Source organism: Falco biarmicus, chromosome 14 (assembly GCF_023638135.1).
Source record: "Falco biarmicus isolate bFalBia1 chromosome 14, bFalBia1.pri, whole genome shotgun sequence".
NCBI classification, from domain to species: domain Eukaryota; kingdom Metazoa; phylum Chordata; class Aves; order Falconiformes; family Falconidae; genus Falco; species Falco biarmicus.
The window spans coordinates 1,794,885-1,812,369 of record NC_079301.1 but is presented as its reverse complement, the minus strand read 5'-3'; the positions used below and the strand labels follow the sequence as shown (position 1 = coordinate 1,812,369).

Below are 17,485 nucleotides of genomic sequence, written 5' to 3'. Positions count from 1 at the left end.
GGCAGAGAACAGAAACTAGCTGTGGTGGGCTTTATGTTGGTACAAGGGCCGGCATGTGGCCATCTCCTGAACTGTAGCTTTTCCCACCCCAGACAGTGAGGATTTCTTCTACCCTTTCTTAACTGGAAAGTAATTTTTCAGGGTTATTTATCACTTTATATAAGTTACAACAGCATTTGGGCAAATGAAAACACAAGTAATTCCTCTGCTCTGTGCTTTTCCATTATGAACATTAAGGACTGCCATTAGAGAAAGTCGTTCTGAAGATCAGATTGCTAATTACCTGCAGGTAATTGTTTAAAATTTTTCGTATGACTGGTGCCTCAAAGGACAACAGTTACCTTTGCATTGTTAACAAATACATTGGAAAAACCTTCAGCTTTTAGATTTACACTGCCCAGTCATTTGCATTAAACTGAAACATTTTCAACGGACAATGTAGAAAAGCAAAGCATACTTTAAGCCAGAGTGAGAAAACTTCCTTGATGTCACTGAAACCAGTGCCCCTTTGCTACATTAACTGTGAAATGAGTCACTGGTGATTTTGGACCTTTTCTTCTGATGGGAAAAACAAGAACATTTGTAGAGACCATTGTTCTCTTCTAAAATACCCACAAATCACACTTTTTTCTTTTTTTTTTTTTTCCCCCTAGCACCCAAAGCAAATCAGCTGGAAGAAAACACTTATGAAATCACATGGGAACCTTTACAGCCGATGAAAGGAGATGCCATTGTTTACATCCTTCAGCTTGCTGCTGGGAGAGAGTTTGATCAGGTACCTTTTTATTTAACGTCATGAACCTGAGGAGCTTTTTCCATACTTCCAAAAAAGATGTCTGTATTTGAAAGCTGAAATTCTGTTTGGGGACGCTTTTTATTGTGGCAAGGGACTCAACTTAACAATCTTGACTTCCAGGGTGCTTCGTTTTACTTCACAAACGGATCCTCTCAGTGAGACTTAAGTTTACAATGGGTGCAGACAGCTTCCAGCATAGGGTCCTGCCCTTCTGCCTCTTCACGGCATCAAAGGCTGCGCCAGATTAAAGATCATAAAGTTTCATTTCCCTGCTGACCTCTTGCTTGTTCCATAAAAGCGAGTGACTGCGAAGGCAGGCTTGAGAGTCATCGGGAAAGCTGGTTATCTAGAAGTGGGTTAACACTGTTTTACCCAGTTCTTCCAGCATTTCCTTTGGCTCTTTTGTTTGTTTAAATCCTACGTTTTGTGGCATCACTGCCTTTCTTAGTCGTAGACAGCACCTGCCCCACGTTTTTGTGGGAGCTATATGGAACAGGAGTTGAGCTGAACAATTGGGTTTTATCTTCTGAGCTTCACAGTCCAGGTCTGACGGTGTGAGGCATAGCAGGAAGCTTTGGATTATTCACAAGAAAATGAATCGTAAATTCTTCAGAAATAAAAGCTGAGATTTTATTGAGCTGGCTTGAAGAGAACAACTTCAGGCTGTGTCCAGCACTGCGCGCGCTCGTGAAGTGGAACAGAAAGCATTGCGTACTGTTCGTGAGATGCATCCCCTGTAAAGTGGTTCTCTCTCTTCGTCTGACCAGGTGTACAAGGGACCAGAGACGTCCTTCCGTCTGACGAGCTTGCAGACAAACTGTGAATATCGGATCAGAGTCTGCGCTGGCCGTCAGTCCCAAGACTCTACTGGATCACAAGAACTGTATGGACCTTACAGTCCCAGTACAGTGTTCTCATCTCAGAAACAAGAGCTGGTCCCCCAGTGTGCCGATTTGACGACGGAGTTGGCAGAGACTAAGAAGACATTACGTGAAGAGCGCTTCATCGCCATCGTTCTTCTCTGCGGATTTGCGGTGGTTGCTATTTTATTTGCTGTTGTTATTCAGTACTTTGTCATCAAGTAGACGAGAGCCTGTTCAGTACTCAGCTTTTTGTACAGAAGCTATTTCGGGTATTTATGGTTAGTTTAATTAAAATCCTAGCTGGAAATGTATGGTTACATGCATTTCTACTTTTGCTGCTGGCTGACAGTGAGGCTGGGTTGGCAGATCCTTTCCAAATACTGAACACAGATTTCTTGTAGAAAGGGTAATCCTGGGTCCTCTGTAATCAGGGTTAGCTGTTAATAAAACAGCAAAAAAACTGCCTTATCATGCACACTCTTCCTCTCTCCAAATTCAAAGCGGGGCCCTTTGGCCAGTTCGAGAGAGAAGGCATTGACAGAACAAGTGCTTTTCAAGTACAGCTAGAGCAGTGGTAGTCGATCCGCGATGTTTAATCAGGTATCGTTGTAGTTTGGTATACATGGAATACAGCAGCGCAGATGCTTAAGCTTAGAGCAGTACTGCATTGCAAACCTGCATTGCAATTACTAGAGCATACCACATTTAATATACTGTAGAAGGAAAGCAGAATACTGACTTAGCGATATTACTACTTTACAGTTATTTTAATACTTCGGATTCAGTAATAATCATTTCAAGTGTTAAAGTAGAGGGTGCCAGCATTTTTAAAGTTTTAATCAAAATGCTAGACAAAACGTTAGCAGGACGTGATGTACGTACAGCAAAGGCGTTCCTATGTCACATCGCAGAAAAGGCCCCTTTCGTATCGTACATTTCTGAATGAAATGCTTTCTGCTGTTGGTGAGCAGCTGTTGGCCCAATCCACATTTCACTCTCAGTGCCTGAGAGAAAAGTAATTTCCTGTGCTTCTGATTAAATCTTTGCAGTGTTTTCAGAAAAGCACAGGTATTGTCTTTAAGGAGAAAGAGTGCATTTATGATAAATGTTACACTATTTGGCTCAAACTGAGCAAATGTTTTTGTACTATTATTAACCTAAAAATAAAAAGTTCAAACTGCTTTTGGATGCCCTTCTAACTTAATCCGAATTATCAAATTGTACGTGAAAGAACTCTTTTTAGATAACATTTGTACAATGTTTTAAATTACTTGCTATCCCAGTGGTAGCAGCTTCACATTCCATTGTTTTCTAGATGGGAATGTTCAGCCTGCTATGAACTTTTCTGAAACGCGTCCTGTTTGTCTGGGGGGTATGTTTTTGTGGACACTGTGCACTACATATGACTGTTCTTGTTAAATCTGCTCGCGAATACCTGAAGACGAGTCTGACGGCTGTCCTTATAGCAAATACATAGAAGGCTGGAACTCACAGATTTCGAATGTGTTTCGGAGTGGGTCTTCCCAACAGCATTTGGAATATGCCATAGAAAGGTAGATTTAGCGTATCTTGCAAAGGCTGCGGCTACACTTTATATACTTCAGAGCAATGCACTTGTACGTGGAATGTTGGATGTGATAGTGCTACAGGCTAAGTATTTCCAGTAATTAATCACTTTAAGGGTCTTTCTCCTATGGCAGTTGATGAATAATGTTGCGTTATAGTTTGAGGCATTGTGTTGTATTTCAGATATGGAAAACCTAAATTATGACATAGTATCGCTTAATACTCTTAAAAGTAGATTTATGGTGCAATCTGAAATTAATCTTTTCAAAATGTACTCTTCATTTTGTACTCTATTTATTTTGATTAAAAGTCCTGGAAAATGTATGTTTGAATGTATTGTTCTACTTGTAGCAGAACTTTAAGTTAATCATTTATTATATCATAGAAATCTCTCCCTCCAGTGTTGGAAAGAGTTTTATACAGATACTAGTCTTTAGTTTGCAGAAGAGTTTACAGTCTGTCTTTATTTCTCTTCATAGCCTACTTTTAGCAGATAAGACTGCCTTTCAGCAAATCTCTGTTGCCAAAGGGTTATTTCTTTAACTCTTAGAACAAAGTTTATAGAGGTTTATTTGGCAATAATATTTCTGATAATTGATAAATTAGGATTGTAGAGCAAATACTAACAAGTCATGACTCCTAAAAACTGAAAAAAAAGTTATTTTGTAATTGCCACAATATTCATGTTTCCAGAAAATACCTGGGGAAAGCCTACTGCAATACAGATTTTTACATCAGCTGTTATCCATTCCAGAACGATGTACCCTAGTGGCATTAATGTATTTAGGTATCTTCAGTTTTCTTGTATTGTAATTTTGAGGTATCTCAAACTTATGTTAAAGTTGCCATGCATTGTATTACTAAATTGTAACTATCAAATAGATAATATATTTAATACAGCCAATAAATAATACAAATGTATTCAAATTTGACTACAGGGCTGTGTGTGGTTTTGTGGATTTTAATCTTACTCGGGGAAAGAAAAGTGATTTGTGGGAACCGTAGTGCAGCGCTGTCCCTTCCCAAGGGCTGTGGCAGCCTGGGGATCGAGCGGTGCCACTTCTTGAGCCCCTTTACGTGGGGTCAGCAGGTGCTGGGACAGCCCCCGAGCTGGTGAGCCGGGCTCGGCGTTTGCCAGTGTTACAACCAAGGGAGATGGGGAAGTTCCTCCTGCTCTCCCTTCCCTCCCCAGCGACTGCCCACCTGTGTGATTTGTCCCTGGTGCGTTCAGGTGAGCTCTGAAGGCAAGGGCTGCTTCTTCCCGCAGAGGTTAGCAGGTACGGGGCCTGACTTTGCAGAAAGTTGGGTAAAGTTTGGATAAAGAACAAGATAAAAAACAGAAAAGGAGGGAAGCAACTCAAGAGACCTGAGGGATGAGTAATAAATCATTTAAGAAGGTGGCAATGTGTTCGTAGTCTTACAAAAGATGTAGTTTCTTAGCACTTTCAAGTACCTTACAGACTGTCTTCCTTGTTGCTGAGAGCAAACAGCTGGCCTGGCTTTGACCTCCACTTTATCTCTCTTGGCTTCTGTTGGAAGAATTATGTTTTACAGGTCTGCAATTAACAAAATGTCTGGTCCTGAAAACAGAAACAAACCCTTTCACAGGAGTCTTGTGGACAGCTCATGCTGACGGTGTGGCTGGTAAGTTCACCGAAGAGAGTAGTCCAGCCTCCCCCTGTCGCATCGTGTGTGTGTCCCCGTCCCGTGCAAGAATAACACGAATCGGTTCTAACCTTCCCGAAACGTTCGTAACGTGTCTCAGGAAACACTTGCTGAGAGGTAAGCCAAAAGGACAGCCTTAAATCTTGTTCCAGTCTCCATATGCACCATCTACCCGGGGTTTAACCCACAGTGCAGCTGGCGAAACACTTGGGTTGTGAGAGCTGCTGAACAGCTGGCACAGAAGACCCCAGTTCTGTACCTTCAGAAGAAACCTCTGCACCCCGGGTCAGGTGCCTGCAGCACTGGCTTCGCTTGTGGTGCAGGATTTTGCTCATCGCTTTCCTGTATTTGTTGTACAGTATGGGGATTATGGAAGCCCCAAGACAGAAGAGGAGCATGGCGATGAGGCTGAAGTACTGCATGAGGTCATCCAGGACAATTTCACTTCGGGCGAAGAGGATTCGGCCAAGGTGGAACGGGAGCCAGCACACCACAAAGGCAAAGACGAGGACAGCTGAGGAGGAAAGAGCACACAGCAGTTTATTCTGCCCCTTTATGTAAGGACCAAGACGTGAGCCTGCAAAGCTAAACCCAGCAAGGACAAGCCCAGTGCCTTGCCCAGCTGCTTCTGTGCTGTGGTTACCGGTCATCTCAAGTGACAAGGACTTAAGGTTGCATACAAAATTAATTGTATGCAATTAAAATAGGGCACGTTCACTCCTGGCCTGAAAATCTGAGTCACCATTGGCATGCTGCGATGGGTATCGGAGGGGAAAGACCAGGGACACGGGAGGTGGGGGCCCCTTGGGGCAGCAGAGGGGAGGAAAAGGGGAGCCAACTGGACCCAGAGGCACTGAGGAAGAGGATGGGAAAACTGAGCGTGCAATAAGCAAACAGAACCTGGCAGGAAACAACCAGTGAGTAGCTGCGGTACGTTTTGCTGACAGTATCCACAGTCGTGGGTGCTGCTGCTGCTTGCCTGCGGAAGGGGGGGGGGGGGGGGGGGCTCGGGGGAGAGTGATCAGAGGGATGGGGTGGGAGGGGGGGGACCCAAACTCCTGGTCTGCACCAAGGCACAGGTACCTGCTGGCACAGGATAACGACCGTGCACAGGTCAGCCCGGACAGGTGGGTTGTTGCTGTCCTGGATGAAGTCATCGTTGCTAAGCTTGAGAAATTTTGCAAGGGAAATGGCTTTGAAACCTTTCCTTGCTGCAGCAGGGGAAGAGCCTGGTCTGCTATGAAGTCATAGAACTTTTCAATTTCTTTAAATTGGAAATTTAAGGGTTAGAGATGGGGGGAAGAACATGAAGAATGTGATCTCAAAACAACTGAAAGCCACGCTGATGTGCTTCCCTGCGTGTGGTAAGATCCCTAGCCTGCACACGCAGTCACGGACTCCCCTCCACACCAGCAGGAGCCAGGAACACAAATTAAATGTAAATCCATTGATTCTAAATCTGTGTAACCCTGTGTGGCTCATATCTCCTCTCCATCACCCCCTGCACTGCTGTGCAGTGGCAGTGATCAAAGAGGGCAGCTCTTCAGAGCTGGTTTCCAAAATACTCTTACCCAGCACTCTGACAGTCTGCGGTGGCACCTCTTCCTTCCAGCAGCCGCTGCCCACTGCGCCAGAGCTTTCTGCAGATCAGTCCGTACAGCAGAGCCACGCACAGCATTGGCAGGAACAAGTAAACGGTGGAGACCCAGGTCATCGTCTCGAGCAGCCCCATGCGGATCACGCGCTCAATGGACCTGCGCTCCTGGCTCTCCTGGGGCAGGCTGCCGTTGGGGTGTTCCACCCCGAAAAGGAAGAGGATGGGGCCGGCGGTCAGGAGGGAGCAGCCCCACAGAGCCAGGATGACCCGTTTCACCCGGCGCTTGTTGGTGGTCACTTTGGCTTTCAGGGGAAAGCAGACGGCAAAGTACCGCTCTGCGCTCACTGTGGTGATGTGCAGGATGGTGCAGTACGTGCACGTTTCGCTCAGGTAAGTGAAGAACTTGCAGAGAAAATCCCCAAATAAGTAGGGCTTGTACTTCCAAAGGCGGTAGAGGTCCGAAGGCAGGCCAAGGAAGATCAGTGTGTCTGACAGCGCCATGCTGTCAGGAACATGGACAGGTACATGTTCACCGTCATCCTCATCTTGTGTGAACGTCTGAAAATTACTATCGTTATCAGATTCCCAGAGACTCCCAAGAAATATGCCTCTGAGTGAGAAATTTCTAGTGACAGTGTTTTAATGACATTATTAAGACAGGATGGGAAAGCCTTTGTTTGAGCATCAGTCTTCTAACTGAGACAGTCTGACACTTAGCCCTGATTTACTTTCCACTTCAGAAAAGATCAGAGATGATAAGCTGGAAAGCACCAGGGAGGGGGAGGCGAGGGGAAAAGGGGTCAGTGTGAGGGAAAAGGCAAGGGAAGGCCCTGGGAAGCTGGAGGTTAACTGCACACAGCCGGAGAGAGCACAGACACGGTGCAGGAGAGGCTGCGTATGCTGCTCAGCTCAACAGCAGGATGCCTTCAGCCACAGTCCGCGGCAATTTCTCCATAACTGGGGCACAGGCAGAAGTGAGTGGGGTACCCAATATGAAATAAACCTCCTCCATTCCCCTCAGAGCTCTGCTCTTTGCAGTGTTTCTTGTCTGAAGGACTATTCAAAAGCCAGTGTTTTGTAGAGCCAAATAGTGTGGGACTCGGGCTTGAAAGGTCAGTGCCGAACACAGTCGCTGCATTGTGTCGACAGTTCCCTGGTTCTAACATTAGGGAGATTTCTGCTGCCACTTCCAAGAGGCAAATGTTGATGGCTGCGGGTTTTCTTCAAGGGATTTAGGTACCTGGACACCTCAAAAAAAGAAAAATCGTCCATGTGCCAAGGCTTTACTTTGCTGCACCTTAAACATCTCAAAAAAAAAAGTCTAAAAAGAAATCCCCAACGCTTAACTCTGCGCTGGTGACTTGAACGATGCACCCCGAGCAGAGCTGAGCCCTGGCCGGTGCGTGCTCGCAGGGGCTGCACGGCATGCGGCCTGTCATCCCTATTTCTCCGAGCAGAGCCCTCCCAGCTGCGGGGCAGTTGCCTTTGATGAATGTCCCCGGTTTGGCGGTAGCAGACAGAGAAGTCAGCGCTCGGCCTGGCCGCGCCGTGACCCAGTTTCCTGTTTTCCAGTGCTCAGAAACCCCAGTGTCTGAGCAAAGACGAAGGGTGACCGCTCTTTCATTTGCCTGACACACGGTGCCCGCAGCCCACTGAACGCAGGCATCACAGCACGGCCGTGCCCCAGGTGACTGGCAGCGGGGACTAAGCTTTCACGGCCGGGCAGACGCGCTCCAGCTCAGCTGCCCATGAGGGTGGCATCTGTGGCCTCGGGGACATATATCTCCCCTGTGGAAACTGGCTCCCTGTGTTTTCTCCTCGCTGCTGGTTTCCAGGCAGAAATGCTGCGAGTAGCTGCAGCTCTTGGCTGTGCTGCTCAGCCTGGAAAGTCACCTGTGTGCAGCAGCGCTGGCAGGGAAGGCACTCACAGCACAGACAAAACGGCTGAGGGGGGCAAAGGGTCTTTGCCTAGTTTTGGGGTAAACCCAGAGCCCTTTGGCAGTACAAAGTACGTTGGGGTTTTTTACTGCATCAGCAATAAATGGCAGTGACGGCCAACAGCCCGATGATGCCAAGTTGCAGCCTGACCCACAGCCTGCATCCAGTACATAGTGGAAGAGCTCCCCTCCCCCTCTGCCCTAAAACAAGGGGAAAAAAGTGGATTTTGTTTGTTGTCTAAGGTCAGTGTCTGGAATTCATCCTCCGTTCCCTCCTTGCAGGATGTTTTTGTGTAATATACTCTGACTCATGCAAGTCAAATGACTTGGACTCTAACGCCGCAGCGCTTCCAGCCAAGGAGCCCCAGCAGAGGCGTTCTGCCCGCCTGCACCTCCACGCTGGCATGTGCTGGGCACAGGTTTTCCAGCTCCTCCAGCCGCCGCCGCAGCCACAGGGCTGCCTGTGCCCCCCGCCAGGCCGAGCCTGGCACCCCCGTCACCCACAAACCTGCGGCAGGGGGGTCCAGCCGCCACCTCGGTGCAGATACACGGGCCCAGTCAGACGTGAGGGTTAGTTACATTTACATCTCGGAGGGCTGGGTGTAGGGCCCGCAGGTGTCACGCAGCATCCCTGGTGCAGGTGAGAGGCAGGGAGGCTCTCCCTGCCGATGGACTGTTTTGCAACGTGTTACAGGCGTGAGTCAGAGGGAACACACGTTAACAGCTGTTTATTTCTTCTTGCTGTCAGCGAAGCTGGCTCCCCTTCCCCATGATGTCAGCTGCTCCAGCGCGGGTATCGCGCCTCCCTCCAGACCTTGCTTCATTTGGACCATCACAGCTAACGGCAACACTGCTGCAATTCCCTCTGGCATGCTGCTAATCCCTGCTTGACAGCACCACAAGAAAACATTTTTTTGGTTCTGTTTTGCCTCGGAAAGCGAGAGAGAAACTTTTGACAAGACTTGCATGGAATGTACGTGGGGACCATTTGGCTGCCACGAAAACAAGCTTAAGAAGCCCTGCTGTCGATAGTCTCATTTTTATTTAATCCTGGGAAAGCTGACAATTAAAAAAGCGGCCCTCAAAGCTGGTAACGGAGGTACGCACGCTTCTGGCTCATCACGGGGCAAACGGGGGCATCAGGCTGTGACCCCATCAGGCACGGCCGCGCGCTCCTGCAGCACGCTGTCCCCAGGAATGGTTTTGTTAACAAGAATTTCTGCCTCGCAGAAACGCAGTTTGGAACAATCGGAAGCAGAACGGAAGCCCTGCGAACCCAGCCGCCGGCGGGGCCTGGGGAGGGTGTTGGGGGACGCACTGCCCCCCGCCCGCCACCGGGCACCGAACCCCCGGGCTCGGTGTTGGTGCGGCACCGGGTGGAGCAGCGGTAGCACCGCGCACCCCGCACCGCGCACCGCCGGGCCGTGTCCCCATGGCAACCGCCGCCCTCCCGGCCTCCCTCGCGGCCCCGCCGCTCCCCGTCCACGCGACCGGAAGCGGCCGCCCGAGGCGAGCGGAAGTGATGGAGCCGGCCAAGATGGCGTCTCCCAAGAGCGCGCCCAAAGACGCGCAGGTACCGCGGGCGCGGCGGGGGCTGGAGGGGTCGGGTCGGGTCAGCGTGGCGGAGCTGAGCGGTGCCTCTCCGCCCTGCAGGTGATGGCGCAGATCCTGAAGGACATGGGCATCACGGAGTACGAGCCGCGCGTCATCAACCAGATGCTGGAGTTCGCCTACAGTGAGCGGCGGCCGGGTCGGGGGCTCAGCGGGGGCCAGGGGCTCTGCTGGGGTCCGGGCCGGGGGGCCTCTGCCGGGGGTTCTCTGCCGGGTACCGGGCCGGGGGGCTCTGCCGGGGACTAGGCCGGGGGATTTTTCCCGGGGGTTCTGCTGGGGGCCGGGCTGGGTGAGCTCTGCCGGGTCCCCTGGGCAGGGGGTGCGCCGGGCAAAGCCGAGCGGAGAAGGGGAATGCTGTCTTTAGCCCTGTTCCCTTTGGGGGCGGGGGGTGTCCTGGTTTTGGCTGGGACAGGGTTAATTTTCTCCATAGCAATTGGTACAGTGCTGTGTTTGAGAGATACCGGGAGTGTATGATTTTGTGTTTGATTTGGTGTGAGAGATACCGGGAGTGACAGGGTTCTGCTGCTAGCCTTCAGAAACAATCCTGCGGGGAGCGGTGTCTTTGCTGACAGCCGGGTGGGATCGGGAGCGGGAAGGTTTACTCTCTTTTAATCCAGCCTTAATGAGTGATTGGGTGTTTCAAAGGGTATGTGACCACTATACTGGAAGATGCAAAAATCTACTCGAGCCACGCAAAGAAATCCAGTGTCGATGCAGATGACGTGAGGTTGGCAATCCAGTGTCGAACAGACCAGTCGTTTACATCTCCACCTCCAAGGGATGTAAGTAAAACTGTATTGATGGCATCAGAATACAATAAAAGACTACAGGTGGGAATGTAATGGTGTCTCTCCAGTTCTTGTTAGATATTGCAAGGCAGAAAAATCAGACGCCGTTGCCACTGATAAAGCCTTATTCTGGACCCAGGCTTCCACCTGACAGATACTGCTTGACAGCTCCCAACTACAGACTGAAGTCCTTACAGAAGAAGGTAAGGGCGTCGGGTAGGGAAGGATTCACCTAATGCCCACTCTGTTTGTCGGGAATGTTGGAATTAAGAGTTTTCCACAGCTCTGAAGGATACGTGTGGGCAAATACTGACCTGTGAGCATCAGGGGTGTTTGAAAGTCTGTCAGTGGTCTTTATCTCTAGGAATTTGCAAGTGTTCTTGTTGGTATTTAGTTTCGAATGGAAAGTGTATTATAAAATGCACGTGTGAATTGTTCAGTGTTAAAATTGTCAAGTTGAATATCAGATTGTAAAAGGCGAAAGTAAGGCTTTAGTATAGATGTTAAAGGGTCCTTTGTACTTATACTTCACTTGATTCCGCTTTAGAGGGAAGAGAGAAGATTTAGTTTTCTTGCTGAAAAATACTGAATGTCTTGGTGTGTGGGATTTTGTATTTCTTTCCCCCATTTTAAGGAAAGAATCTGAAAAGTTGAACTTAAGGTTCCAGGTATTGACACAGGACATGCCTCTCTGCTAGGTATAGGGTGGAATAATAATTGCTGATTAAAATACTCTAGTTTCCTCTCCAGCCTGACTGACCTGAGTGCTCTTTGCTGGTCTTTGGCATTATGTCATGTCCAGGAGCTCTGCAGCTTGCACCAGGGCATTTGCACCGTAAAGAGCCAAGAACAACTGTGTTGGCATACAGCTCGTGTATTGTCGCTGTGAAATAGGCTCTCTGTGGTTTTGTAGGAAGAACCATTTCTTTTTTTTTTTTTTCACGTTAAAGAACTGTTAATTTCTAATGGGATGCTAAACTGAATGTTCTCTCTCAACAGGTCTCTTCCTCTGCAGGGAGAATAACAGTCCCTCGCCTGAGTGTGGGTGCTGTGAGCAGCAGGCCCAGCACTCCTACTTTAGGTAGGAAACAGCTCAGTTGGGGTTTCCCATGTTGTTTCGATGAATGAAAAAAAAAAAAAGAGGCATAATATAAAGTATGCTCCAGCCGCTGAGGAAATGTTGGCTGCTGCCTGAACTTGGTATCATTTGACAACATCAGGAAAATGAAATTAATTTCAGAATACTCTTTATTCAGAATAATCTTTGACACATACATACATTACTGACATTCTGTATTTTTATTTCTGTATTTGTGATAACTTCTTACGCGAAGAGACTATTCAAGAAACTTATGTAAGTTTGAGGGTTTTTCCCCTCAGTGTAAGCACTGCATTGAACTACCAATAGCAATAAATAAAATCCATTTTTAAAAGGTTCACAGAATTTATGCCTGAGCATGCGCCCTTGCATATTAGTGTGTGTTTGTAGCCTACAGTTTTATAGGTCTTGAGTAAATATGCAGTTCTGCCTGAAAATATGACTCCTATAAATCTAGTATTGGTATGTTCCTCTGTATTCCCACCACTTTGAAGATAAGAGGTTCCACTTTGAAAGCACAAGTGCCAAGTATATACATTGTTTTTTTAATTTATCTTTTGACTGAGTCGGTTTGACTTTCAGGTACACCTTCAGCACAAACAGTATCTGTCTCAACAAAAGTTGGCACTCCAGTGTCACTGACCGGTCAGAGGTTCACCGTACAGATCCCGTCTTCTCAGGCAGCAGTCAAGTCAGGTAACACAAGCTGTAAAGATCAGCAGTGCTTCCTGCTGTTGTTCTTGGCAGAACAGAAATTAATTCATGGCAATAATGTGGGAAATTACTTCACCTCTTCTGTCTCTTTGTAAGATTGCTGATGTTTTGTGTCTCCTTATGTAAGGCAGGCAGTCCTCTCTCTGGGTATTTTACAATTCCCAGTTCTAGCAGTGGTGTCAACCAGAGCACACAGCGTTTCAGGCAGATTCCCCTTGCACCTTACCTGCCACCTCTGTGCTCTCTCGCTCTTTTGTGCTCACTCCACTAGTATTTTCCTGTTTTCTCTGTGTTGCCCTCAGGATTGTTCCAGGGTTTTCAGCCCGGAATGTTCTACTAGCGTGCTGCTTTATTAGGTTGGAAGTTCTCTTTCAGTGTGGGAAAATCAACCGTTGTTTTTCATTGAGTGATGACTTTTTCTTTTTTTTTTTTTTCTTCACAGCCACACCAACTACTCCGACAGTTCAGAATGTTCTAATTAATCCTTCATTAATTGGACCAAAGAACATTCTTATTACTACAAATATGGTATCATCACAGAATACACCTAATGAATCAAATCCCTTGAAAAGGAAGCATGAGGATGACGACGACTATGATAACTTGTGAAGAGACTGTCCTGCAGTGATTCGTATTGAGCCTGACAAGATTTCTGCCAAGAGTTCTTTGTAAAGGGGGTGAGAGCATGTAAATACTCTGCTAATATGCGGTTGCGTGTGGTGTGAGAGAGAGGTCCTTGCCTGTGGAAAGATGAAAAAGCCCCTCATCTTTTTCTGTGGCCCATAATGTCTTTTGAACCCCAGCAGCAGTGGTGAGTGCTGGTTACTGTTGCACAGAACAGCCCTCACACCTCTTCTGTCGCCTTAATTCTGACAGATGTGGCTGTGTCTCTGAAGCCTGCTGAGCCAGGTGCTGGTAGTACTGTTCCGTGCCTAGTAAAAATCATTTTCAGAAAACATTGGGTGGTGGACATAGGTATTCATTTCAAATAACATTAAAAACGGAGTCCTGCGCGGGGCGGGATGTAGCTGGGGAGTGTCAGCCGGCGTTTGTTGTGGTGTTTTTTTTTTCCCCCAAACACATTTGTTGCTTCTATGTTGTGTTAGTTGCATACACTTGTGCAGTTCCAGTGGGTGTGAAGACTATCTCTTAACAGTAGAAATGCAGACAAAAGGTAGAGGAGGGGTTTTCTGGAGAACACTTAGGCTGACCTCGCATACCTCTTAATCCATGGGAACATACCTACATCAGGACCCACAACTCCAGTGTAAAGTTAGAGAAGACGTAAAAACCCAGCCCAGATTTTTATTTATTTCCAAAGAGCTGCACCTCTGTCTGTTGTCATTAAGCGTGTGTTTGTGTGTGTATAAAGTGCCACTGTCACCATGGCACTGGGGGATCTGGCGAAGGGCAAATCGCCTGAGCTTGACTTCGAGGGTCAGACTCAAAGCCTCGGGTACTTGCAGATGCTTTTGTGTATCGTGACCCCCAAGCCTGCCATACTAAGAGACTGATTAAATTTAACATTGTTGTATATATTTAGAAATAAAGTGGTGTGTGTTTGTACCAGTGTCTCTGGGTAAAGGCTTTGGCTTGTACCGCCTCTCCTAATGGCACTTTTCTCATGCTGAGCTTGGCACGAGTGGGGCGGGGGGAGCTCTTCCACAAACCCTGGCTCAGCTACAAATGCAAAACCCCTCCTTGCTGCTAAGGCCCGCAGGCAGGGGTAAGCGATGGGATCGACCAGTTCTAAGGTAATACCGAAAGGGATGGTGATGCTTCGTGACATTTTTCAGGGCTGAAGCTGGCTGACAGCCCCCCTTGCTTTGCTCTCGGCCGTCTCCTGCTGCAGGTCCTGAGACTGCTCTGTCCGCGCTGCATGGACACAGGCGGCTTCTCAAGGTGATGCCAAGATGGAAGAACAAACCGTGCTCAGCAGCACGGGCGAGGGAGCAGCGTGTGGTGGGCGCTGCGGTGAGGGCAGGGGCAGGGGCACAGCCTCCCTGCCCCAGCAGAGCCCGGGGGACCAGGGTGCACTGCGGGCCTGGACCTGCCCTGGCAGCCAGGCTGCTGGGGGGGTGTTTTATATACACGCAACATATGTGTAAGGTATTTTTATATATTTTTTTAATGTGTGTGTATATATATATATGCATGTACATATACACAGACACACACATATAATTGTATTTTACACACTCAAACTCAGAAGACAGCTATTCTTTTATATATGTATAGGTAGTATATATAGAATATAGTGTGTGTAGCTAGAGAATATAGAGTAGTAAACTGTGCATGCACATAAACACACTAAGCCACCCTTTAATAAGTACTTATGTCTATATGCACTTGTGTTATACACACACATTCATGCACACTTACTCTTGTAGATAGCAGTATTTATAGTTTCAGACACCCTTTTTATATAATGTGTAACATGTACAGTATATAGCATCTGACAATATATAACGTAATATGTATTTTTTTCTTAGACACATCCATGCTCTCACAGACACTGTTCTTACATACATACTACTCAAATACATATGCATAAATAAAACTATATGATATCCTTTCACACACACTTTGTCTACATATTAAGTATTTTTTTAAAGAAGCATATTTGAACATTATTTATACTTCTATATATACAAACCCCCCCCCCCCCCCAGTCTCCTATTCTGTTATGTACATATGCATAGCTGTACTCTGCAGTCTCGGGTACTCTTGTTCATATCTACGATACATTATATAAAGTACACTGATAATACCTAATATAAAATGCATCTCATGTGGACACACACCCACGCTCTGACAGACACGTGCTCTTGTATATATTGTAATACTGTGATAATATATTCATTAAAAAATTCTATTGTCTCTCTATTTAAATATTTATGAGCACCATGCATACTCACTCTGGCTCTCACACAGACCTGTTCTCCTGTATGTATTTGTACCCTCTCCACACACACACCCCTCCCCCGAGAACATTTTTATATGATACCTAGCACATAATACATAATATGTAACATACAATAAAATATTATCAATTATCTAGCATGTATAATACTTACATAGTGAGTTTAAAAGACATATAAATCTATGCTTTTATATACACATTTTTTTATACTCTGTGCACACTGTCTCAGGCACCCTTTCAGGGCAGGGTTATGTGTGTATATATAAGAAGTATATTCAATATGTAATATAAACTATAACATAAAACGTATAATGTAATAGAGAAAATATAACACTATCTTATATAATGCTTTTATATCCTATAGCATAGCTATAAAACGCGTTTGTTTGCGTATGGGTGTGTATATATATTAAAAAGAAAGGGTTGGCTACTATGATCTTAAGGGTCTTTTCCAGCCTGAGTCCATGATTCTATATTTATACATAGTATGCATATATTTATATAGCTAAAACATATAACTTAATCTGTAAAATACTATCTATTGTATGTAAAAAATATTGATACATATCCACACCCAATGTTCACAAATACCTATTCTTTTATATATCTATTCTAACATATGTATAATTTAAATTCTCACATACATGTGCACTCTTGTTCGGTGACATACATATGCTATACAAATACACACACACGCAAATATATAAAAATTGTGTTATACGTTATTCTACTCTATTTAACATATAGGAGAGGGGGTTGCCGTGCCCCCAGGGCAGTTTGCCAGCGGTTGGGCTCCCAGCACCGCAGCAGCACCAAATGAAGATGCTCGAGCACGTCCTGCGGCACCTGGTGCTGGGGGCACCTTCCCGGGGCCCATGCTGGCCCCGTGCCCGCTGCAGCTGGCCGAAGCGCGGCTGGGCACCGCTCGGGGCCCCTCAGCCCCCCTTTGTGCAGGCTGGGGGGGAGCCGGTCGCATCGCCTCCTCACGCTGGTGGGGAAAGCGCCTTTCTGGAGTCTCCAGCGTAAGCCAGTGCAGCCCCCACTAAACCCAGCACCCAGACAGGAGGAACCGGGCAGTACAAGGGCATGGACCAAAGTTGCCTTAGCTTCAAAAAACCCCCATTTTTCTGATTTATGGCTTTTCTTCTCTTACAGCTAACTAGAGCAGGATCCCCACCCCGGCACGGAGGTGCGGCGGGGCTCGGGGCAGGAGCCCTGTGCAGCCGGGCCTCATCCCTTCCCAGCAGTGGGGCTAAGCTGGCCCCGCCGGTCGGGGTGAGCTGCTGTCCTGGGCAGCTGCTCCTCACCGGTGCCTTCCAGCGGGGCAGCAGCACCTGGGAAAGGTGGGGAGAGACCAGACCTGCCACCTTGGCCGCTCCCCAAACACCGCCCCTGGCACTCGCTCCCAGCACCACAGCGGATTACTTACAATCCTGGCTACAAGTGGGACAAGCTTGCTGAAACCACAGGCATTTGTTACCTCGTGTTTCACTTGCACAAAGATTAGTTGCCTTTGTGCTGTGCCTTTGTTCTTCACATGCGAAGCGATCCTGACTCACAGCTTCCAAGCCCTTGCAGAAAGGACAGGAAGGTGTGTGGAACGGGAGACGGATGCCCTTTCAGCAGGTCGGGTCCTCGCAGCTTACATGCTTGTTTAAATCACCTTGAAACAAACATCTTAAAAGCAGGGACTTGGAAAGCAGAGAGATGACTGAAGTTAGAAGAGCAGTCAGCCAACAGCTCTTTCTTGAGCGGACTGCATGGGATCATGACTCGGCTGGCAGCTTTCACAGGCACCACTGGCCTGTGCCCCGCAGAGCTCAGCACGCAGAGGCACTGCCAGGTACAGCTGGAACCCAGCTTCGACCGCAAACGCACAGGAGCTTGCTGAGAACTCTGCTCCAACCACTCCCCATACAGGGAACA

The 17,485-nt window shown here is 47.3% G+C and overlaps 3 protein-coding genes across 5 annotated transcripts in view; 2 read left to right on the top strand and 1 right to left on the bottom strand.

Moving 5' to 3' along the window:
- Positions 1–4,157, top strand: part of LOC130158674 (fibronectin type-III domain-containing protein 3a-like) — a 49,078-nt gene extending 44,921 nt beyond the window's left edge. For all 3 annotated transcript variants that reach the window (XM_056359540.1, XM_056359541.1, XM_056359539.1), the window contains 2 exons: positions 654–775; positions 1,564–4,157. In XM_056359540.1, the coding sequence (XP_056215515.1) occupies positions 654–775; positions 1,564–1,881 (440 nt within the window). In that variant the 3' untranslated portion in view covers positions 1,882–4,157. The remainder of the gene's footprint in view (positions 1–653; positions 776–1,563) is intronic.
- A 616-nt stretch (positions 4,158–4,773) lies between these two features.
- Positions 4,774–6,988, bottom strand: LOC130158879 (growth hormone secretagogue receptor type 1-like). Its single transcript, XM_056359976.1, is given in 4 exon segments — positions 4,774–4,805; positions 5,150–5,404; positions 6,462–6,480; positions 6,482–6,988. Coding segments are annotated over 4 exon segments (813 nt in total).
- Positions 6,989–9,907: 2,919 nt separating this feature from the next.
- On the top strand, positions 9,908–14,202 carry TAF9B (TATA-box binding protein associated factor 9b). The gene is made up of 7 exons (XM_056359996.1): positions 9,908–9,997; positions 10,078–10,159; positions 10,681–10,817; positions 10,892–11,026; positions 11,823–11,904; positions 12,505–12,618; positions 13,079–14,202. The coding sequence occupies exons 1-7, from the start codon at positions 9,947–9,949 to the stop codon at positions 13,243–13,245; spliced, it is 768 nt and encodes a 255-aa protein (XP_056215971.1). The 5' UTR covers positions 9,908–9,946; the 3' UTR covers positions 13,246–14,202.
- The last annotated feature ends 3,283 nt before the right edge of the window (positions 14,203–17,485 follow it).

Excerpts from the sequence above, each read along its gene's own strand:
- TAF9B (XM_056359996.1), top strand. The coding sequence starts at position 9,947 with ATGGAGCCGGCCAAGATGGCGTCTCCCAAGAGCGCGCCCAAAGACGCG. Across the intron at positions 11,027-11,822 it reads TGAAGTCCTTACAGAAGAAG|GTCTCTTCCTCTGCAGGGAG; the intron begins GTAAGGGCGTCG and ends CTCTCTCAACAG. Across the intron at positions 12,619-13,078 it reads TCAGGCAGCAGTCAAGTCAG|CCACACCAACTACTCCGACA; the intron begins GTAACACAAGCT and ends TTTTCTTCACAG.